We start from the raw sequence: 24,609 nt of genomic DNA on the forward strand, positions 1-24,609 counted from the left end.
CAGCGGCGGCCGATGTCGGGGATGGGCTGGGTCGTGACGCCGAGGTCGAGCCGGTTCTTTTGGCACCGGCCCAGTCCCCAGCCGCGGCCGGTGGCCGGAGTTACGAGGAGAGAGAGAGAGAGAGAGAGAGAGAGAGAGCCGACGGGAGAGAGAGAGAGAGAGAGAGAGGTCGCGGGAGAGAGAGAGAGAGAGAGAGAGAGAGAGAGAGAGAGAGAGAGAGAGAGAGAAAGAGAGAGAAATCTGAGTTTTTATAAAAATCTCATTTCGAAATATTTACGATTGTGCCACTGGGCTTCTTTTGACCATATCTCTCTCGTTACAACTCCGATTCGAGCCCACTACGTGTCTATGAACTCGTCTCAGTACGACCTACCCAAAAATACAAGTCACGGCCCCAAACTCTCTCCGGTTAAAAACATGACTAAAATACCCTTAAATAATTAAATAATTAAATAAGGGTTAAATTTGGGGAAATTTGGGGTCGGGGTATTACAGTAACCGGAACCACTATTCATCCGGTCCAGTCTGGTTTGGTCCGATTTTTGAAAAAAAAAATAGGAAAATCAGACCAAGCCGAACTGGCTATTTTCGGTCCGATTTTCTGGTTTTTCGGTTTGAACCAATTCTCTGGCAAGTCATAGACTAAGGAAAAAAAAACTTAAATTTAGTTAAACAATTTTTACTTCTCTGATAAAAAATATTTGATTTTCCCCTTCATTCTCAGATCACTTGGTAGAAAAATAACCCTAAACAATCCAATGGTAGGTAAACCAGAAATCAAAAATAAAATTACAACATACCAGATCTAATGAAACCCATAACAAAAAAATATATATTGAATACAACACCAGATTTCTCCTTGCTTGAGACTCTGATGCTTGAATGTAGTCCTAGGATCTTCGTTACTAGCATATGAAGAAGGCTCCATAGCAAGAACCCCTTTCATCTTATTCATCAGATCACAGAGAGAGAGAGAGAGAGAGAGAGAGAGAGAGAGAGAGAGAGAGAGAGAGAGAGTGAGTGAGTGAGTGAGTGAGTGAGTGAGTGAAGTTGCAGAGAAGAAGAAAAAAAAGGACAGAGAGAAAGAGTGAAGTTGCAGAGAAGAAGAAGAAAAAGAAGAAGAAGAAAAAAAGAAAAAAGAAGAAAAGAAAAGGGAAAGGAAGAAAGGAAAGAAAAGGAAAATAGGTGGGGGAGAGAGAGAAGTCGCAGAGAAGAAGAAATAAGAAAAGAAAAGGGAGAGGAAGAAAAGAAAAGAAACGGGAAAGTGGAAGAGACAAGAGAGAGAGAGAAGAAAGAATAAAGAAAAGAAAAGAAAAGAAAAGAAAAGGTGTAAGGGGGAGAGAGAGAGAGAGAGAGAGATCCACTACAAAGCAACACAAAGAAATTGGCACAATTAAACTGACGATAACCTCTTTTGTTATCCACTAATGAGCAATTTGAAGAAAGATGTGGTAACATTTTTAAGGAAGTGCAACTGGTTATGTCTATATCCACTAACGAGATAAGCTTAGAAAGATCTGGCAATTGTTGAAGCCTTTGGCACTCATTCACCCAAAATAACGTAAGCTTAGAAAGACATCCAATGCTTGCAGGAAGGCTAACAAAATTGTTTCCACTAAGCTTTAATTCTTCTAAAGAGGACAAACAGCCAATATCGCTGGGAAGATCCTCTTCACAAAGACCATAATTACTCAGATCCAATTTCCTTAAAGAAAATAAACCACCTAGCGAAGCCAACTCAAAAGCCTTTCTTTCATATGAGAGGGGGAGGCAACACAAAAGCCTAGACGGTAACCTTGATTCACATCCACCCAAAGATAGACTGTTAAGTTTTTTCAAACCAACAACGGAGTGTGGCAGCTGTCTTATAGAAGTTCCATCCAATCGAAGCATCTCTAAACACTCCATCTCTCCCACGTTCTCTGGGAGTTTGTCAATTTTTGGGCATCCACCCACCCCGAGCGCTGTAAGAAACTTCAAATTACAAATTTCACTCAGAAGATCCACAAGATTTTTGCAATACAGTAGTGACAGACTACTAAGGCCAACCAGACGTCCTATTGATAAAGATAATTTCTCAATGGAAGTCCCAAATAAACAAAGCGATGACAAATTTTTCATTTGCCCTAAAAATTCTGGAATCTTTTTCAATTTTGGGCAAAAACCAAAAAGCAACCATTTAAGACATTTGAGATCTGCAATTGACGGGTGAATCTCAACCAAATTATCCCAAAATTGAAAATCCAACACCTCAAGATTCCGCATGCCACTGAAATCTGGGGTTGTGGTCAACTTTTTAGAGGCAAGTAGGCTCATTTTTTTCAAGTAGGGCAAGTCCTGTACAATTCAAAAACAAAATATATAATTGCCACATTTTTATCTTATTTTCCAAAACAAAATATAAAAAAACTAATTTCTTAAAACAAAATATTTATTTTATTTTATTTCTAGTTGGGCAAGTTCCTGTACAATTCGATAATTAGCTCATATTTATTTTATTTTTTTAAACAAAATATTTATAAATAAATAAACTAATTCCTAGAATGGCATATGGTCCATACTCTTACCTTTCTTCCATCCCAAAGCCGAACAAGTTTGCTATTAGGCATCTCAAGTGAAATAAGGAAATTCGGTTGAAAGCCTGATGGGAGAAATTTGGAAGGATACCGACTCCATTTGATACTTCTCAAGGAATTAGGAAGAATTCTAGGGCTTGAAGAAATCATCATATTATCAAATTCAAGAAATTTCAGGTTAAGCATCTTAGAGAAGGCTTCACAATTCCAATTTTTCTTTTCAACTGTCGCCATGTGTAAGCTGATGCCTCTAATTTTGTCCGTTGCCTGTAATTAAGAATAGTAAAAGAAAAGTTAATTCCACATTCAAGTTTAATAATGTATTAAAGAGAAATCATATATTTTCCAAAACTATCTTTATATAACTTCTTATTATATTGTTTATGATTACATCAAAGATATCATTAATTAAGTCTAATACTGTGTTAAAGACAAATCATAAATCTTCCAAAACTTAGTATCTTTTATATAACTTCTTACCGTATTTTATATGAATACATGAGAGATATCATCATAATTGCATAATCGACTTCATCTACCAGGCTCTTCAAGACACTCTCGACGAACAATTTCCAATGTCATTTCTTGTATCAAATTATGCATCTCAACATTCTCATTTGATATAGTTAAGAGCGATTTCTGAACGAGATCATTTATCCCAATATGACCGCATAGGCCACAATTGTGTAGCATTTCAATTACTTCCTCCTTGCTCTTCCCTTTATGGAAACATGCAACATCAAGAAATATATCCTTATTCATCTCATCTAGTCCATCATAAATTATTTTGAGCAAATCAATAATTTCTGACTTAGGAATTATCCGCAGCTTATCCAATTCACTTTTCCATTCATCTGGATCTCTCTTATACACTAAGCATCCCAAAAGTTTAAGAGCTAGTGGAAGTCCTCTGGCATAATTTACAAAATCCTTGGACAATTCCAACTAAAGAGCTCAAGAGCATCATCATCACCTAATCCCTCTACCTTATATGATACCTGCATATAAATTGACTACTTCAGTTAAAGCATCTCTCCAGCACTTCACCATATCGATGTCTTCCCTAAACCTTTTCTCATGCTCAGCGAAGGCGTCCGCAAAACTGCCGCTTTGTTTTCTCACATGGGAGGGATCCACATTAGAAAACACTGGCAGAATTGTGCCCTTGGATTTCATGCATTGGAGAATCTTTGTAAGTTCATCCAAGCACCAGGAAGAAGAAGCATAATTTGGCGAGAGAATCACGATTGCAAGCCTTGATTCTTCGATTGCATTGAAGAGCTCTGAAGAAATTGGTGTCCCTCTTTCAAGCTTAGGATCGTCCTTGAATGTTTTAATACCCCTGAACTGCAGTTCGTGGTATAAATGGGATACAAAGCTAAGTCGAGTGTCCTCACCCCTGAAACTCAAAAACACATCGTGGTTCGGTTGAGGAGCAGACTGATGAGGTGAAGGAAGAAAGGCAGAGTCTCTTTGGGTGCTCAATCCCATTTGGCAATCTGCTGCTGCTGTAAACACTCAATGAAAATAAGCCTTTCGCTAATTAAATCTTCAAAAATCCAAACACTCAACTAATAAATAGAAAGATGATAAATGGTTTGCAAAAAGAAAAGGATTAAAATTTAAAGAGGTCTTTTTTGGGTATTTGAAAATATAGTGAAAACGTTGAGGAAACAAAAAGTCCGACGAGTGAGGAAATCATATTATATACGTTGAAAATATAGTGAAAACATTGAGGAAACAAAAAGTCGGACAAGTGAGGAAATCATATATAAATAGTCGAACATGTTATGTTGTTATGTTCTGATTTTTTTTTTTTTTTTTTTCCCACTTCAACAGAGAGAAACAGAGGAATTCAACATACAAACATTAGAACAAAAATATAAGCCTCATGACTACACAAATGAACTAAAAATTGCATATGCTTTAGTTAATGTTACCTGAACAAAACAGATATGGAAATTTAGTTTGTAAGACAACAACCAAAAGACCAGCAAACCAACCAGAAACTCACAATAAATACTTCTTCAAGATCAGCCAGAAAACCAGCAACAAGAAGCAAAGCTAACAGTCACAGAGAGAGAGAGAGAGAGAGAGAGAGAGAGAGAGAGAGAGAGAGAGAGAGAGTTGCAAAACCGTATAGTGGCGAGCATGTTTTCTGTTGTCCAAGTCCAACGACTCCAATGAAAGTCTAAGTCTTCGGTCAATGAGTGATTTCTTTTGAAGAGGAAGGAGGGCAATTCATTTTCGGAAAAGTTCTTTTGCTTTTTATTTTATTTTACTGTCATGATTATTTGAGCGGTTGCATAATTTTCTTTGATTGAGTTTAACGGTTAAATTGAACGTGTCCTAAAGAGATAAAATTTTAATTGACTGATCAAACCATCAAAACTACTGAGAATGAATGAAGCTAGAAATTTAGTTTAGATAATAGCAATAGAAATTTAGCTCATTCCGTAAAACGAGTTACTATATCTTCACATGTTTCTGTATATGCATACTTATTTGAAAATTGTCTGGACACATTTCAAATAAAGTAAAAGGAAATGGATCTTTCCATGGAGAAGCCAAGTGATTTCCTATATGATGTGAAAGTGGGTCTATTCATTCACCCCAAGCCAACTTTGCCAAGAATCCTCGTAACAAAAGTCATAAAATAATAAATTGTCAAGAAGAAAAAAAAAATTTGTTTATATGCAATTCCAAACCAATTTCGGCACACAAAAAGACAAAATAGAGGAAAAGAAAATGAAGCAGCATGGAAGAATACCAAAGGAAGACTTGAGAAAAGGACCACAATTTCTGTAAAAATGGTGAATGAAGAAAATAGTTTGGGAGAGAAGATGTCGGTATTTGATTAATATGTGAATATACAATATAGCTACAGCTTTATACAAACTGAGAGAGTCTTATTCTACGAAAGAAATAAAACAATTGAATGACATATATACAAGGAATCAATCAACGACCGTATAATTTAGGCATATCAAATATGACTTCATTCTTTCCTTTAACACTCCCCCTCAAGTTGGAGTGTGGATATCCAAAACACCCAACCTACTGAGAAGTGAATGGAAAACATCTTTTCCCAATGGCTTCGTGAAAATGTCAGCAATCTGTTTTCTAGTTTGAACGTATGTTGTTTTGATTTCTCCTTTTTGAATTCTTTCTCATACAGTGTGGCAATCAAGCTCAATATGTTTGGTACGTATGTTCATGGTAAACCTAAGATGGCAATGCGTCCAATGAGATACCATTACAATTTACTAATTAATTTACTGTTGGTCATGGACTGATGGAGGTTATGTTGTCATTGTAGATAATCAGTTACTACATTTTTTGTTTTTACAAACTGTTGGCATAATTACACGACACTTCTACAAGGGGTTAATACACTCACAATAAGGCTACACCATCACAATGAGGCTAGCTAGTAGCCACAAGTAACTAGGTATCAAACTGATGTCAAATATATATTGCTCTTGTTATTTATGTGAATCAAACTTGAGACCTCCTCCAAATAAGTGCAGGCAAATACCACTCGACTTATTATCTTTCTAAAAGTATTGTTAGAATTTGAACTCCAAGTTTGCTATTTCTTTGATTTCTTGTTTGAAAATCAAAGTCACCGCTATCAACATGATTTCAATAACCCTTGAATAATATTCTTGAGTTTAAACAAAGTTTTTAGTTATGATTTAAAGTTAATTAGAGAAAATTTTCAAAATAAAATCACACCAATCTAAATTAAATCCAGACAAAACATAATGACAAAAAAAAAAATTGATAACAATTATTGACAAGTTTTAAAAATGAATGGCATATTTGGAAGGGTGATCTGCTGGGCTGCCTTAGCCACACACAAAAAACAAACCAGCAACTGGGCTTTACAGATTGATGTGGATTGGAATTTACATATGATTTTGTTTATGGGCTGGGTTGGGCTAATCCATTAGTACTCAGATCATTAACATGATTTCTATTAGGGTGGTTATCTAGTGAGAACGCTTATGTGCAAACGTTATATGAGAATTAAATCCAGAGCCATCCAAATTATCTGAACGGCTAAAGAGAAAAAGCAAGTTTACAGTAAAAACGGGTAGGCTGCAGTTCCCCTTAGCCCAAGTGTCAAGTCGCGCCTGTTTCGAAAAAAACGCACATTTCTTCTTCCGAACAATGGTGCCGTACTTCACCAGTCGCGCCTTTCTTGTCAATAAATTTATGAATTTATGAATTTATGAATCAACCCTAAACACCCAAAACACCTACTAGACATAAATTTGTGTATTTCTCTTGTCGCAGAAACTCCCTGGTGTACTCTGTCTCTTTCTCTTCCCCCCTCATCTAATATTTTTCATTTGAACGTCTGAAAAGGTACGTTTCTCTCGAATTCCCTCTCTTTCATTCATATTAAAGTTTGCGTGTTATATTGCATTCAGCTAATGTTTAAATCACTTAATGTTTAAATAATGTTAAGGATTTTAGGGCATTGATTTTATGGGTAAGAGTAGTCTATCTCTGGTGTTGGATTTTAGGCTTTGATTTTCTGGGTAAGAGTAGTATGTCTCTGTAGTAGTTGTGTTTGCAAAAATATAAATTGGCTTCAGTTCTTTTTTTGCATCTTTTTCTAGTTTCTAGTAATTTGTTGAAGCATAGTAACTAATTTTTAAAGTTTTTAAGCGGTTTAAATATTATTTAATTTTTCCAAAAGTTGGGTTGTCTTTTTATCGCAATTTTTTGTGGTAATTTGTTGAAGTGTAGATTCACAGCTGTTGGTTGTTCCTTTTTTTTTTTTTTCCCATTTGTGCTTGCTTGTTGTCTTTTCTTAAAATTTCAAGAACCTTCATGTGTTGGTCATCATTGTAATCCTGCTTTGCCCATCTAGTGGTGTGAGTGTATGGCATCATTTTAGGGATTTAATGGGGTTGGAATCTTAATTGAATATGAGATGATTTGGGATGCAGAAGGATCCATGCATCTTATAGTAGGTATGAATTATGTATCTTAATGTGTTGAAAATAATGTTGGTAGGTATTAGTTCTGTATGTGAATTTGTTGAAAATAGTGTTTGTAGGTGAAAATTATGTATCTTAATGAGTTGAAAATAGTGTATCAGTTTTACATCTTACTATGTTGAAAATAGTGTTAGTAGGTATCCATTATGTATTTGAATGTGTTAAAAATAGTGTTTGTAGGTATTCATTATGTATCTTAATGTGATGAACATGTGTAGATAATATTGTGAGTAGGTATCACTTCTGTATGTTAATGTGTTCGTAATTTTGTGAGCAGGTATCACTTCTGTTTCTTAAGCAAAAGATGTTTGTTGCAGGTACAAAATGGAATCTGGGTTTGAACTTTGTTTCCCGGAGTCAGAGGTCTATGATGCGCTGGTGAATAATTTGTGTGTGGCAAATTCAGTCCTGTGTAATTTTGGGGCGCATTTCAGTGAGTCGCGTATGAAAAGATTTAGAGAGAGCTGTTTTGGGCATTGTTGGGCCTCCATAAAATTGCATTTATTGGTCAAATTGTGCATGCTCTGGTACTCCGGCGAGTCGGAGGACTTGGTGTTAAGGACATGCTGGACCTTAGTTATGCAATAGGGTCCAATGTTGCTCAATTGAGTGTAAAGGATTTTTGTTTGATAAGTGGTCTGAAATGTGGAACAGAGCCTGACATTACGTCCGGGGGGATGCTCATAATCGATTTATGAAAGCGCATTTTACCAACAGGGGTCACATTACTTTCCATAACGTAGAAAATGCATTCCTAAAATCCGAAAGAGGAAGTGAGGACTCGTTCAAATTGGGACTGCGGTATTTTGTGGAGTTTATGATAATAGGTAAACCCCAAAATGTGAAGATAAACGAGGAGTACTTACATTTGGTTCATAAAATGGACGAATTCAACAATTATCCGTGGGGATCTATATCATTTGAGTTTCTGCAAGATTCTCTGTTGTTTGCTCCCGGGAAGAAAGAGAGTGATGAAGAGAATGATGGAAAGGGAAAATGACAGAAAAAAGGGAAAAAAGGCGGTGCGGAGTTCAGTAAGAAAAGCGAAGAAAAATGTGGAAGATGAGAAGCCTAAAAGAATTAACAGACCTGGATGGAGTATAAAGGATTGAGCTATGCTCTCCAGGTATGATGTAGTTCAAAATTAGTATTTTTAAAATTTTAGTTCGTAATTAAGTACTGACTTTGATAATCTATTTGTTGTAGATTTGGGTGCATGAATTAATTGCTGAATTGGGAATTCCCCCCCTTAGATATTGTAAGCGGATGAATTAATTGCTGAATTGGGAATTCCCCCCCTTAGATATTGTAAGCGGATCGAGGAACCTACATTAGTCCCTCGAATTTGCCGGTGGGAATTCACGGATAAAGTGCCTAAGTTTAGAAAGCTGAACGCTTATATATTTCAAAGCAAACAGGTGTGTAGTTAATAATTTATTTCAGTACTATGTTCGTTTCATGAGGAAAGCTGTTTAGTATTGTATATGACCTATTAACTCTATGTGTTTGATAGCCTGTTATACTGCGCCTCTTACGACCAAGTCAATAGGAGATGAGCCAACCGTATTGGAGTTGGGGATCAGATGTTCCTGAATGTGATGCACCTAGTGTAGCTCCGTGTGTATGTAAGGACCTTGATGAGTTAAACTCTGTTGTGCAACAATTGAGGAATGAGGTTGCAGTATTGCACCGTGAGAAGGGTCAACTAGAGGAAGAGAGTTTTACGCTTGAAAAAGTGTACCAGTCATGCAGACGTAAAGAAGACTGGGGATGCTGGAGATGAGAGAAATAAGACTAAGGATGCTGGAGATGAGAGGAATAAAACTGAGGATACTGGATTGGAGAGGAATAAGACTGAGGATGCTGGAGATGAGAGGAATAAAATTGAGGATGCTGGAGAGGAGAGTCAGAAGACTAAGGATGATGGAGAGGAGAGTGATGAAACTGAGGATGGTGGAGTAGCCGAATAGAGAAAGCAGTGTGTACAAAATGCTAAAGAAGAGGTGCAATATACACCCCCGGATATAAATTGGGATGATCCGGGTGTGGTGTGTGTCACCCTTGTTAAATTTCTTACGAATCCTCCTCGAAAGATTGACATGTCCACTGCTGAGGGTGAATGTGGCGAAGATGTTATAGTTGGGGTCCGCCAAAAGAGGGGTCGGGGAAAGAGTGAGATTCTTGGCCCTGCGATGAAGAGGCGAAGGGCAGTGGTGAGGGAGTCCATGGACAGGTTGGGAGATTCTCAATATTTCGAAGGACACAATTGCTGACCCTCTAAGGCCTGTTCCAAGTGATTCCCTTTTGGAGGTGGCAAAATTCTGGTGGGAATGGGGACAAGAAGAAAAGTAAGTTCCCATTGCCCGTCCTTAGTGAAATATACATGGTTTATTATGATTAGTTATTGAGTGAATGGTGAAACGGAATTGATAATAATAATGATTCACAAATATAGTTCACATGTGCGGTTATGTGGAGAAGATGGTATAGAAGGTTCGCATAACTTATTTGTTCGATTGCTGACCAAGGATGGTTGGTTGGATGACTCAGTAAGCATTGATTGATTTGGGATTTTGTCTAAATGCCCATGCTATGTAGTGATTTATTGATTTAATAATGAAAACAACCCTTTTATGTAGAACATAGACATGGCCTTGCTTTTAATACGAGAGCGGCGCAAGAGCTTTGGCAACTAGGTGGGTTCTGACTGGACGATACTGGATACCACTTTTCAGGTGTGTATTATTTCATAAGCATTGTTTATTTTCAAATTTGGTATCCGTTATGATGCATAACTCGTGTGCCACTATGCAGAAATATGCTGCCTTGGATTACAAGCAAATGAACGTGTATGTGGGAAAGGAGGACAGGCAGCACAGCAAGGGTCTACTGGGAATGGTCAAGGGTGAAGGGCCTAAGTTGGCTAAATCATGGTCGTCTGTGAATCACGTTTGTTTGCCCTTCAACCTACAAAGGTACAAACACTGGATCTTACTTGTTGTCGATTTAAAAGAGTGTAAAATAAGGGCATATGATTCAAAAATAAATTTGTGCAGAACTCAAGCCATCCAACGAGCCGTGCAGCCGGTGGCGAAAATGCTGCCCCGGTTGTTAAAGGAATCTAGATATATTGGCGACTGTTCTGAAAAGTGAGTGGCCAGTTATTCGCGTTATGGATGCACCCCAACAGCTAGGCGGGTGAGTAATATTCCACCTAACCACATTATCTTATGAAATGGATTTGTTTTACAATGAATCACAGCTTCTTCGCTATGTTTAAGGGTTGACCGTGGGATGTACATCCTCAAATGCTGCAAGTTTCTGACCTCGAATGTAGACCTAGCCAAGATTTCCCATGATGTCATGCCCTTCTATCAATTGTTGCAGGGATATTGGTAGTTGTGATTCATTAGGAGATACTATAACTTGCAAAGTTTTTAACTGGGGGGGTGTAGTGTAGTATATGAACTTGCAAAGTTAATTTAACTGGGTGGGCAATTTTGTTGGTAACTGACCTTATATTCACGAGTTACAAAACAAATCTTTCTATAATATAAGGGAAGCTTGAAGAGCTTTCTTTGCATGTTTGAGCGCATCTTTCCCCTTTCTATTTTAGTAAGATTGTGAAAAGATAGCTTTCATGTTTGTTAAGGAACAAAGTCTTCTTTATGATCCAACTCCCCCTTTTCACTTAAAATTAAAGAATTAGTTTTTGTATTATGTTCAAATACAAGCTGTATGAAACCCTCAACACATATTGTTGATAGTATGCTGAACCTGAACCCTAAATGGTGCATGATTCTTTTCAAATGTCGAATAAATAATAATATATCTTGTTTAGGGCAAACACGATTGTCAAGTTAAGATGCATGCATATGAAATGTTGAAGTTTGTCATTGACTAATTGTGTTGAAGGCTTAATTATATTTGTACATTTCCAAACACGTCTTATATGTAGCTGTCCATATGACAAAATTACAAAACATATACTTAAAAATCCAAAACGTTTCTTACTTTTTCATCAATTTAACAACCAAATTCAGAAATGATAGAACTAACAATAGTAGGAGGATTTTATTAATGCCCTTCAGTATACAGATTACTTCAACATATGCATTAAGTTCCTTCACATCCACCTGGTTTTGAATGTCAAATTCAATTGGAGTGTTGGCTTCTGCCACCCATTCATAGCCACTACGCCTTGTAGCTCCCTATTAAAAAAAACAAAAAACAAAACTACATTTTTCAGTCTGGGATTACAATGTCAGACCATATTCTTTTCTCTGGAGCAATTTCAGTTTGGGATTATTGTTTATTATATACAGCTTATTCGGTTTTACATACGAGGTTTGGGAAGATTATACTTACATATGTTGTGATGCACTTCCAATACAGTCTGCCCAAATTCTTTTCGAATTTGGAAATTAGCTTCACCATCTCAGCATTGCAGTGCCGACACCTCTTTGCTTCATTGTTTGTTGAAGAAATCGACATCGCTTTGCCCAGAGTTGAAAATGAAGAAAACAAAAGAATTACACCCTTCCAAATATTTGGTCAAAACCCCCAAATTATTTTCCTTCAATTCTGAAAAGGAATTGTATTTTATTATTTGGTCGAAACGTATAGGGAGTTTGAAGTTTGAATTCGCCTTTTTTGGTTCTGACAATTCATGAGCGGGAAATTCCAAAGTTGAATATATATTTTTTTTAACACTAATGCATGAGCGGGAAAATAAAAAGCATTGCTGTGGGGAATTTTTAATAATTTTTTTACCCTAAACACTCCAAATTGGGTAGAAACCATTAGGATTTCTTGGGAAAGGATAGTTTCCAGCAACTATAAAATGGGGCCTCTTCTACCCAACAAATCATCCACATCCAGAGAGCAAGCTTCCTCTCTTACTTGCAAAAAACCAACAATTTCATGCACTGTTCACCCTTCTTCCCCATTTTCCCTCTTCTGGCAGATTGCTCTAACATTTGACAGAGTCACTGTCATGCTGCCGGAAGAAGCACTCTAGCCACCCTCTTCTCTCTCCCTCCCTTCTCTCTTAGCCAAATCTACTTGCAAAACCTTTCCCCCTTTACCTAGACACCCCTTCTTCCTCCCAAGAACACATAATTTTCTCTTTAGTGCTAAACTCATGCCAACTTTGCTTTCATGCCATGATCTCCTCATGCCAAGCTAAGGATGCATCTGTAAGCACTAATAATCTACCTGTAAGCAGCCGTCATTTTCATTGGTGAAGGTAACTAAGGTGTTTCCTAAGGCTTTACTACCCTTTCGGAACATTTTAGGGCCTAATCTTTGAACTCAGACACAGGGGATATTTTTCTTCAGTTTGCTCCTTACGGTAGCCCGGCCCATCTATAGCTGCCAAAAGAAAAAGACCCCTACACACTTGATTAGGTAACTTGCCGAGTTGAATCCTAGTCATCGGATTTTATTTAAAAAAACAGAATTTTATTCAAACAAAAATAAAGAGATGAGTTGTAGTTGAAGAATCTGACTTTCAAAGGGTTAAGCTAAATTTACTATTTATTAAAATAGCAAGACATGCATACATGAATCTTACCCTGAAACAAAACAAAATAAAAAAAAACAAATTTTCGAGGAACCAACTTTTCCAAATGAGGAACAATTGTTTTGTTAATTAATAGATTTATCAGCACGGGTGGTGATGGTGGTGTCGAGGGAGGAAATTGAATTTGGTCGGCTTCATCACAATGAGAAGTGTCAGACGGGGCGGAGAGATGGGGGGGAGGGGGGAGGAGGAAAAGGTTTGAAACCGTGAGTTACAGTAACAATTATAAAGGCCCCCCATGTCAGGCCATTTATTTGAATTGTTGGTGTCTTGGTAAAACTGTGGCGAGATTTAATTGGAGGACATATCAAGGCAATTACTTGATCTTTTCCTCATGATATATATGGAGTAAAAGAGAACAATCGATCAAATATATGGATTCCCCTTCGCTACAATGTTTACTTATGATCTGTCTAGAACTCATCAATAAAGAGAAGAAAAAAAAAACTTTTGTTTACGATGAGAAAAGAAACGAAAAATGTAATTAGAAAAAATTTAAAAGTTCTAAGGCAATTTGTATATTAATTTGTATGGCTGTGTTCTTAATATTCTAGTCTTTTGAAATTTACATTTTAATTTGTATGGCTGTGTTCTTAATTATATTGTTTTGGCCTCCATCTCTCTTTTTTAGAACTACACTCCACATTGCAAGTATTGTTTTTGGAATACCAACATCACAAATTATAAGTGATTGACATAATGGCTAATTAAAAGCCAATTAAGATATAATCATTCTCGAATTATTGATGCTAGAATTGAATATAGCAAGATCAAACAAAGCCTTACTAATTATTAATTTATTCAAATAGCAAACATGCATACATAATTTTTTTATAATCTTACCCCAAAAAAAAAAAAAAAAATCTTCGAACAACCAACTTCTGCATACCAAAACTATTTTATTAATTGATAGGTTTATCAGCAACAGGTGGTGATGGTGTTGACAGAGGGAATTGAATCTGATGGGCTTCATCACAATAACCCTTGAGTACATCAATCTCCTCGGTTGTAAACCTTAGCGTGCTAAGCAAGGCAGGCCAACACTGATGCTTAATGGTATGAATGGCTTCACAACAACCATGCCCTAAGTAAATCTCACCATTCAAAAAAAAACATGACAATCTCACCAGAACATGCCTAGAGCTGAAACAAAGAGTCCCAACAGTTCGATGATTCTTCATCCAAATTCAACCTGGCTTCGAGGTTCGCGTTGGATCCAATCGGATTATAGTTTAAAGAACGAGCACTAGTGGTGGCCCTGAATAGTGGCATGGTCGTCAACAAAGCAAGAAGAGTGAGAAGGAAGAGGTTGGAATATGCTGCCATTTTCACTTTGGATGATTGAAAGATAGATGTAATGTATGAGGAAGGGAGAATCCAAGGGTTTATATATAGAGGCCAGACAGCGTTACAAAAACGTTACGTGCATGGAGAGATGGGGTGGTGCAGAGGCTCATCAATCATGATGATTAATATCACTTATGCACGTGTTATTACAAAATTAGTGGGCAATAAAGACTCAAACAACTAATTAATCGATTGATCTTCCAACCATGATCAGACAAATTAATCGACAAGTTTGTGATTGTTGGTTTGCCTTAGCTGGAGCCTGGAGTCGGTTTGTCTTGCTTCGGCTTCTGTCTTTGGGCTTTCGGTTGTTAAGTTGGGCTTTATTTATTCTTGCTTGGTCTCTTTGGTCAACTTATTTATGGTAGGGTGTCAAATTTCAACACTCGAAACCTTCACGAAATTTACATGAATTAAGCCACACAATAATAATTATGAGTTAAATTCTGGTCAATCTGCCAAGACATGATTAATAAGTAGGTAAGTTTTCGGTCAACATATGAAATGACTCACTTAATCCATTTAATACATTGATACGACTCGAATCCGAAACTTCACCAACCATTACCACCTTTAATTTCTGGTTGCTTTTTTTATCCTACCTTTACTTCATTGGGCTAGCCTTTTTCATTTGGGCTTTCCCCTTCTTGTTCATTTTTTCTTTTTTGCTTTTTCTTTTTTTTTTTTTCAATTCCGTAAATTGTATTTAATGAAAACCTATACACAGCCTTTGCTCAAAGTCAAAATCACATAGGAAATAAAAAGTTTATAAGACATGTTGATTTTTCATTTTTATGATATCAGTGCAACTAATGTACTTCCTTCTTATAGCTCCCTAATGATTTTCTCTCACATGTAGGCAGACAACCGTACCTACAAGTAGAACACATTTCAATGGGCAGCACCATAATGTTATAAATATCAAATCAGAAGAAATTTAAGAACAACAGTGGCTGTAGTTTAGTGGTAAGAATTCCACGTTGTGGCCGTGGAGACCTGGGCTCGAATCCCAGCAGCCACACATTTTAACTTCCTGTTTTAGGGTTTTTGTATATTTTCAGTTCAGTTTCCCTTGCTTATGAGTTTGTGCCCAAAAATAATTACCGTTCTTTTTCCTTTTTTTTTTTCCTCTATGAAACAAAAAGTTTAGGGGAACAGGAGGCTACCATGGCATACCAATGCCTCTTTGACTTTGAGGACTTACAACGAGGGTCTTACATATTACCCACAAAAGGGATTGTCGGCAGCGGGACTCGAACCTAGATCTTGATAGCGAAGAGAACGATCATTACCAACTCAACCAACCCTCGTTAGCCATTCTTTTTTCTCTTTGAAGTCAGTGGGATATAACTAAATTGGTTGAGCTTTTCTACCTTCACCTATGTGGGTAGAGGTTCGAAACCCTCATACACCTAATAAATATATGTGTAAACCACCCCATCCCTTTATTGCTTGTACTACAAAAAAAAAAAACCCCCAAAAAAAAAAAAAAAACAGGTAGGCCTCTATAAAATCATAGGAATTGCATACTGCCAACTAGCTATTGAGTCAGTGGTAGTTCTTTTCAATGCAGAAAAAAGTTTCAATTCGATTTCTCCCTCTCATGACCAAAATTGAAAAAATAACACATACTATAGTTGTCCTTTTTCTTTTTCTTTTTTACTTTGATATATATATATACTATATTATTGGCTCTGGCTTTGCCAAAATAGCAAGCGGTGCATTAGATATTTGCTCAGTGAAAGGACTCAGATTGGCATTCATGAACACACAAATACATGATTTTGATTTTGATGGCCATGGAGCTCTTTATCTTATTGACACAAAAAGTCATGAAGTTTTTTAGGAGCACAGAAGTCAAAATTGAATACTCACAAGAAGCATAAATATTAATGAACCGTTGAGACCTTGATATCAAAAAGTAAATTAATTAATTTCAACAAACGTGGATGAAAAATAACCAAATCTTATATTGTCGATACATAATTGTATTTGTATGTAGTTTCAAAAGTGCGATAATAAATGAAATAAGCTTGCTATTTGATTTTAATGATAAGTTTTTGTTGCTTAGTGCTTATGTTAACGTTACTGAAAACCTAAGAAATGCGTCCAACAAGATTATATTGTCATGGAGGTTACATTGTCATTGTAGATAATAAATTACTACTTCTTTTTCTTTAAAAATGCTACCATAATTACATGACACTTCTACGACGGGCCAATACACTCACAATAAGGCTACACCACCACAATGAGGCTAGCTAGTAGTCACAAGTAACTAGGTATCAAAATGATGACAAATATACATATCGGTAACGTTTTCAGAGAATGTTTTCTTAATTATATTGTTTTGGCCTTCATCTCTCTTTTTTATAACTACATCCACATTGTATATGTCGTTTTTCAAACACCAACATCACAAATTATAAGCGATTGACATAATGGCTAATTAAAAGCCAATCAAGACATATAATCTTTCTCGAATTATAGACACTAGAATTGAATATAGCAAGACCAAACAAAGCCTTACTAATTATTAATTTATTAAAATAGCTGACATGCATACATAATTTTTTATAATCTTACCCAAAAATAAAAAAACAAATTCTTCGAGGAACCAACTTTTACATACCATAATTATTTTATTAATTAATAGGTTTATCAGCAACAGGTGATGATGGTGTCGATGGAGGGAATTGAATATGATGGGCTTCATCACAATAACCCTTGAGTACATTAGTCTCCTCGGTTGTAAACCCTAGCGTGCCAAGCAAGGCAGGCCAACACTGATGCTCAATGGTTTGAATGGCTTCGCAACAGCCATGCCCTAAGTAAGTCTCACCATTCAGAAAAAACATGACAACCTCACCAGAACATGCCTGGAGCTGAAACAAAGAATTCCAACAGTTCGATGATTCTTCATCCAAATTCAACCTGGCTTCGAGATTCGCATTCAATCCAATCGGGTTATAGTTCAAAGAGCGAGCACTATTGGTGGCTATGAATAGTGGCATGGTAGACAAAGCGAGAAGAGTGAGAAGGAAGAGGTTGGAAGCTGCCATTTTCACTTTTGGATGATTGAGGGATCGATGTGATGTGTGAGGAAGGGAGAATCCAAGGGTTAATATATAGAGGCCACAATAAGAGGAATTTAGTTTTACAAAAACGTTACATGCATGGAGAGATGGGGTGGTGAAGAGGCTCATCAATCATTATTATTAATATCACTCAATGCATGTGTTATTACAAAATTAGTGGGCAATTAAGACTTAAACAACTAATTAAATACTAATGAACCATTGAGTAATGCTACACTTACCACATTTAGTGTAGCATTACTCTTTACTTTTTGATATAAATATCTCAACGTTTCATTAGTATTGAATTGAGTAATGCTACACTTACCACATTTTTATCTCATATTTCTGTACCACATGATGTGGCATGTCCATATTATTCAAAAGTAAATTAATTAGTTTCAACAAACATGGACAAATAATAACCAAAACCCTATATTGTCAATATATTTTTTATATAAAAGAATTAGTGATAGATATATTGGATTGGGAAGGGAGTTACTTATCCTAGGATTCGGACAGGATGATTTAACGATCAATTCGAAAATAAAATTGAGGGCCGTCATCCCCTGGATTTGGGCGATTTTCTCAAAACACAGCGCAGACAACAATCCCCATCCAGGTGCTACATGAATTCGGGGGTAGCTCCACAGTGAATGAGTCACCCACACTTTGATTACTGAACCACTTTGGAATTTTAGTTCCAGGAATTACAATTTTTAATCGGCCAATAAACCCCTGTGCATACCATATATAGGATAGTAACTCATTATTATTATTATAGCAAACAACAAGAGAGAGAGAGAGAATCTGAAGGAATCTCCATAGCAATCGAAGTGTTATTCTACAAATTCCATATAGATTTTGACTGAATTCGTGTATAGATTTTAGCTGAATTTGTTAGAATTTTATTATTTATTTTAATGGAGTTTATAGCGATAGCAGTGGTGGTGATGGCAATGGCAGTAGCGATGGTGGTTTATAGGAGAGGTAGTGGTGGAGAAGGTTGGGGTGGTGGTGGTGGTGGCGGTAGGAGTGTGCCCAGTACCGGCCATGGCATGAGGTCCCCAAATTTCAGTTGACTACAGGATACAATTGGCTGGCTTCAACAGCAGTAGTCTTGTTATTATGTACTTGAATATAAGGCCAAAAGAATGAAGCACAAGCAGCAGAACAAACAATAGTACGTCAAATCCAAAAAAAAAAAATTAAAAACTAGAATCAGCAAAAGCAGCAACTCACATTAAAATACAGCAGCTGTGATGCCTCTTGCTTTGAAAGTGAGGAATCATAGGTTAGTCCCAATCACATCGTTCTTTTTTCTTTTTCTGGGCCGAGCTTCGTCAACAACATCATTTAATTCATCTTGGTCTGCCTCTTCGGAAAGAGCATAGGTATTGCAGAAGAGAGATTAGCTACCACTTCCACTAGGACCAGCCTCCTCGTCATCATGGCGATGTTGACCTTGTGCATCAGCTGAATTGGTAGGATAAGTAGTAGTGCTCTTGATGATGGATTTGTTCATCATAATTTGGTTGAGTTGTTCCACATCTTGCTCGTGCACCAAACGGAACCCACACTTCTTCACACAAGATTTTTGGTCTCCCCATATCATGCCTCAAAAACAAGAATCAGTTGTGAACAAAACCTTTATCTGACCGCATTTCTTCTCAAATTGTTTATGAGATAAAAAAATTACCCAAAGGTGATCTGACCCAACATCGCCTATTTCCAAATAGTGTGAAAATACTCCATGTGGCCCCAATTCTTGTAGGAAACAACGAATTTGAAAATAACGAAATTTAGCCTGAACTTCAAACAAAACACATAAAGCAATTCCCATCCACGTGGTACATGAATCCAGAGGTAGCTCCACAGTTAGGGAATCTCCCGAACTTTGATTACTAAACCACTCTGGAATTTTCCTTCCAGGAGTTGAAATTTCTATCATCTGTACCATATACATAGATATATATGAGGTTAGTAAGTTGTAATTATTATTATAGAAAACAACAAAAGAGAGACAGACAGACAAAGAGAGAACCCAATTCTGAAGCTGAAGGTATCGCTGTAGCATTTTCAGTATTATACTATCGCAGCCTTCATTGTCAACCAATGCAAAGCAATTGTTGCATTGAAAATGCTTGCAGTTTCTCACATACCCTGATGAGAAATTTGACGAAAGATGTGGTAACATTTTTAGGGAAGTGCAATTGGCTATATTTATATCCACCAATGAGATAAGCTTAGAAAGATCTGGCAATTGTTCAAGACTTTGGCACCCATTCACCCAAAATAACGTAAGCTTAGAAAGACATCCAACGCTTGCAGGAAGGCTAACAAAATTGTTTCCACTAAGCCTTAATTCTTTTAAAGAGGACAAGCAACCAATATCACTAGGAAGATCCCCTTCACAAACACCACAATTACTCATATATATCCAAATACTTCAAAGAGAATAAACCATCAAGCGAAGCCAACACAAAAGCATTTCTTCCATTTAAGAGAGGGAGGCCGCACCAAAACCTTGATTTATTAGGCTGTGATCCTCTTCTTCCACCCAAATATAGATACCACAGTTTTTTCAAACTAACTATGGAGCGTGGCAGCTGTCTTATAGAAGTTCCTTTCAGTTGAACCGTACGTAAACATTCCATCTCCCCCATGTTCTCTGGGAGTTTGTCAATTTTTGGGCATCCATCCACCTCGAGCTCTGTAAGAGACTTCAAGTTACAAATTTCACTTGGAAGACCCGCGAGATTTTTGCAATCCGTTAGAAAGAGAGTAGTAAGGCCAGCTAGACATCCTATTGATGAAGATAATTTTTCAATGGACGTCTCACTTAAATCAAGCGATGACAAATTTTTCATTTGCCCTGAAAATTCTGGAATCTTTTTCAATTTTGAGCAATAACTAAGATCCAACCTTCTAAGACATTTGAGATCGGCAATTGACGGGTGAATCTCAACCAAATTCTCACAAAATCCAAAATCCAACAACTTAAGATTCGGAACGCCACTGAAATCTGGGGTTTTGGTCAAATTTACAGAGCCAACAAGCTTCATTTTTTTCAAGTTGGGCAAGTCCTATACAATTCATAACAATGGTAGAATAGATAATTAGCTCAGATTTATTTTAATTTTTAAAACAAAATATTTAAAATAAAATTTAAAAAACTAATTTCTAGAATGATATATGGTCACTACTCTTACCTTTCTTCCATCCCAAAGCCGAACAAGTTTGCTCTCAGTCATCTCAAGTGAAATAAGGAGATTCGGTTGAAAGCCTGATGGGAGAAATTTGGAAGGATACCGACTCCATTTGATACTTCTCAAGGAATTAGGAAGAAATCTGGGGCTTGAAGAAATCATCATACCATCAAATTCAAGAACTCTCAGGTTACACATCTTAGAGAAGGCTTCACAATTCCAATTTGTCTTTTCAACTGTTGCCGTGCGTAAGCCGATGCCTCTAATTTTGTCCGTTGCCTGTAATTAAGAATAGTAAAAGAAAAGTTAATTCCACGTTTAAGTTTAATAATGTATTAAAGAGAAATCATATATCTTCCAAAACTATCTTTATATAACTTTTTATCATATTGTTTATGAATACATCAAAAATATCATTAATTAAGTCTAATACTGTGTTAAAGACAAATAATAAATCTTCCAAAATTTAGTATCTTTTATATAACTTCTTACCGTATTGTTTATGAATACATGAAAGATATCATCATAATTGCACAATCGACTTCGTCTACCAGGCTCATCAAGACACTCTCGACGAACAATTTCCAATGCCATTTCTTGTATCAAATCATGCATCTCAACACGGTTGTTTAAAATATCAAAAATTAAAAGTGACTTCTGAACAAGAGCATTTATCCCAATATGACCACATAGGCCACAACTGTCTAGTATTTCAATTACTTGCCGCTTCTTCTTCCCCTTATGGAAAAATGCAACATCAAGAAATATATCCTTGTTCATCTCATCCAGTCCATCATAACTTATTTTGAGCAAATCAATAATTTCTGACTTAGGAATTTTCCGCAGCTTATCCAATTCACTTTCCCATTCATCTTCATCTCTCTTATACATTAAGCCTCCCAAAAGTTTAAGAGCTAGTGGAAGGCCTCTGGCATAATTTACAAAACCCTTGGACAATTCCAAGAAACCTTCGTCAGGCTCATTTTTTTTAAAGGCATTCCGACTAAAGAGCTCAAGAGCATCATCATCACTTAATCTCTCTACCTTATATGATACCTGCACATCATGCTTTAACAGCAACCGTTTATCAAACCAATCCTTACCAAACCTTACCAAACCAATCCTTTTCACCAGCCAACTTTTCAAGTTGGGTTGATTCACTCACATCATCAAGAATGAGAAGAACCATTTTATTAGATAAGCAATTCTTAATGACAGAGGTTCCCCGCTGTTCATCCCAAACTTGAGTAATTTGATCCTTTAAGATTGGGGAAAGAAGTTGTCTTTGTAGATCAACAAGATTACCACGTTGAGAAACCTCTCTAACATTAGCAAGAAAGCTGCTAACTTCAAAATGGGTAGAAATGCTATCATAAACTAGCTGAGCAATGGTTGTTTTGCCAATTCCGCCCATCCCCCATATCCCTATAAAGCGAACATCATCCTTAGGATGAGCTAATAGCTGATCTATGTGCTTTCGTATAAAGCGAACATTCATTCCCACTAACTCTGTGGAATCTACCAATTTGAATCTGTTATGCGCTTTCTCCCACACCCATTCAACAATCTTTTCAATGAGCTTTCTTTCACACCTACAAAGAGGAGAACTATAAGGCATACATAGAACAAGATATGAAGTTACATCAAATGGCTTACGAAAAAACTTACTCATTCTTTGAATCAAACCCAGATAAATTGGCCACTTCAGTTAAAGCAGTTCTCCAGCTCTTCACCCTTTCTCTGTCTTCCCTAAACCTTTCCTCATGCTTGGCAAACGCGCACGCAAAACTACCGGTTTGTTTTCGTACGTCGGAAGGATCCACATGATAAAACACTGGCAGAACGGTGCTCTTGGATTTCATGCATTGGAGAATCTTTGTAAGCTCATCCAAGCACCAGGAAGAAGACGCATAATTTGGCGAGAGGACAACGATTGCAAGCGTTGATTCTTCGATTGCGTTGAAGAGCCCCGAAGAAATAGCTGTCCCTCTTTCAAGCTTTGGATCATCCTTGAATGTTTTAATGCCCTTGTGCTGCAATTCGTGGTATAAATGAGATACAAAGCTAAGTCGAGTGTCCTCACCCCTGAAACTCAAAAACACATCGTGGTTCGGTTGAGGAGCTGACTGATGAGGTGAAGGAAGAAAGGCAGAGTCTCTTTGGGTGGTCAATGCCATTTGGCAATCTGTTGCTGCTGTGAACACTCAATGAAAATAAGCCAGAGGAAAACAGAGGAATTCAACGTATAAACATTAGAAGGAACAAAAATACAAATTTCAAATAAAGTAATTTCTTGTATGATGTTACCTGAACAAAACAGATATGGAAATGTAGTTTGTAAGACAACAACCAAAAGACCAGCAAACCAACCAGAAACTCACAATAAATACTTCTCTCAAGATCAGCCAAAAAACCAGCAACAAGAAGCAAAGCTAACAGTCAGAGAGAGAGAGAGTTGCAAAACCGTGTAGTGGCGAGCACGTTTTCTCTTCTTAGCTATCTCCAAGTCCAACGTCCAATGGAAGCCCAAGTCTTCGGTCAATGAGTGATTTCTTTTGAAGATGAAGGCGGGCATTTCATTTTCGGACAACTTCTTTTGCTTTCCATGGAGAGGCCAAGTAATGTGATGTGAAATTGGGTCTATTCATTCACCGCCAGCCAACTTTGCCAAGAATCCTCGTAACAAAAGTCATAAAATAATAAATTGTCAAGAAGAAAAAAAAAAAAATTTGTTTATATGCAATTCCAAACCAATTTCCGCACACAAAAAGACAAAATAGAGGAAAAGAAAATGAAGCAGCATGGAAGAATACCAAAGGAAGACTTGAGAAAAGGACCACAATTTCTGTAAAATAATTGAATGACATATATACAAGGAATCAATCAACGACCCTATAATTTAGGCATATCAAATATGACTTGATTCTTTCCTTTAACACTCCCTCTCAAATTGGAGTGTGGATATCCAAAACACCCAACTTGTTGAGATGTGAATGGAAAACAGCTTGTCCCAATGGCTTCGTGAAAATGTCAGTAATCTGTTTTCCAGTTTACACGTATGTTGTCTTGATTTCTCCTTCTTGAATTCTTTCTCGTACAGTGTGGCAATCAAGCTCAATATGTTTGGTATGTTCATGGTAAACCTAAGATGGCAATGCGTCCAATGAGATACCATTACAATTTACTAATTAATTTACTATTGGTCATGGACTGATGGAGGTTATGTTGTCATTGAAGATCATCAATTACTACATTTTTTGTTTTTACAAACTGTTGGCATAATTACACGACACTTCTACAAGTTGCTAATACACTCACAATAAGGCTACACCATCACAATGAGGCTAGCTAGTAGCCACAAGTAATTAGGAATCAAATTGATGTGAAATATATATATATATTGCTCTTGCTATTTATGTGAGTCAAACCTGAGACCTCCTCCAAATAAGTGCAGATAAATACCACTCGACTTATTAGCTTTCTAAAAGTATTGTTAGAATTTGAACTCCAAGTTTTCGATTTCTTTGATTTCTTGCTCGAAAATCAAAGTCATTGCTATCAACATGATTTCAATAACCCTTGAATAATATTCTTGAGTTTAAACAAATTTTTTAGTTATCATTTAAAGTTAATTAGAGAAAATTTTCAAAATAAAATCACACCAATCTAAATTAAAATCCAGACAAAACACAATGACAAAAAAATTCGATAATAATTATTGACAAGTTTTAAAACGAATGGCATGTTTGGAAGGGTGAACTGCTGGGCTGCCTTAGCAAAAAAAATAAAAAAAAATAAAAA

At 36.7% G+C, this 24,609-nt stretch overlaps 2 protein-coding genes and 1 non-coding gene across 3 annotated transcripts in view; 1 reads left to right on the top strand and 2 right to left on the bottom strand.

The window, feature by feature from the left end:
• Window positions 1-23,656, bottom strand: part of LOC18768421 (TMV resistance protein N) — a 32,318-nt gene extending 8,662 nt beyond the window's left edge. The window contains exons 1-3 of the mRNA XM_020569851.1: window positions 23,116-23,656; window positions 22,477-23,002; window positions 21,917-22,400 (exon numbers count right to left, since the gene is read on the bottom strand). Coding sequence (XP_020425440.1) covers window positions 21,917-22,400; window positions 22,477-22,985 — 993 coding nt within the window. The 5' untranslated portion in view covers window positions 22,986-23,002; window positions 23,116-23,656. The remainder of the gene's footprint in view (window positions 1-21,916; window positions 22,401-22,476; window positions 23,003-23,115) is intronic.
• LOC109950580 (TMV resistance protein N-like) lies at window positions 3,549-4,147 on the bottom strand. The gene has a single exon (XM_020569853.1). The coding sequence runs from the start codon at window positions 4,065-4,067 to the stop codon at window positions 3,564-3,566; it is 504 nt and encodes a 167-aa protein (XP_020425442.1). The 5' UTR covers window positions 4,068-4,147; the 3' UTR covers window positions 3,549-3,563.
• TRNAH-GUG lies at window positions 15,472-15,543 on the top strand. Its single transcript has one exon. It is a non-coding gene; the product is annotated as a tRNA-His (tRNA).

The sequence above is a fragment of the Prunus persica genome, chromosome G8 (genome assembly GCF_000346465.2).
Source record: "Prunus persica cultivar Lovell chromosome G8, Prunus_persica_NCBIv2, whole genome shotgun sequence".
Taxonomy (NCBI): Eukaryota; Viridiplantae; Streptophyta; class Magnoliopsida; order Rosales; family Rosaceae; genus Prunus; species Prunus persica.

Bases quoted from the DNA above. Each gene is read 5' to 3' on its own strand.
- LOC109950580 (XM_020569853.1), bottom strand. From the start codon at position 4,067: ATGGGATTGAGCACCCAAAGAGACTCTGCCTTTCTTCCTTCACCTCAT.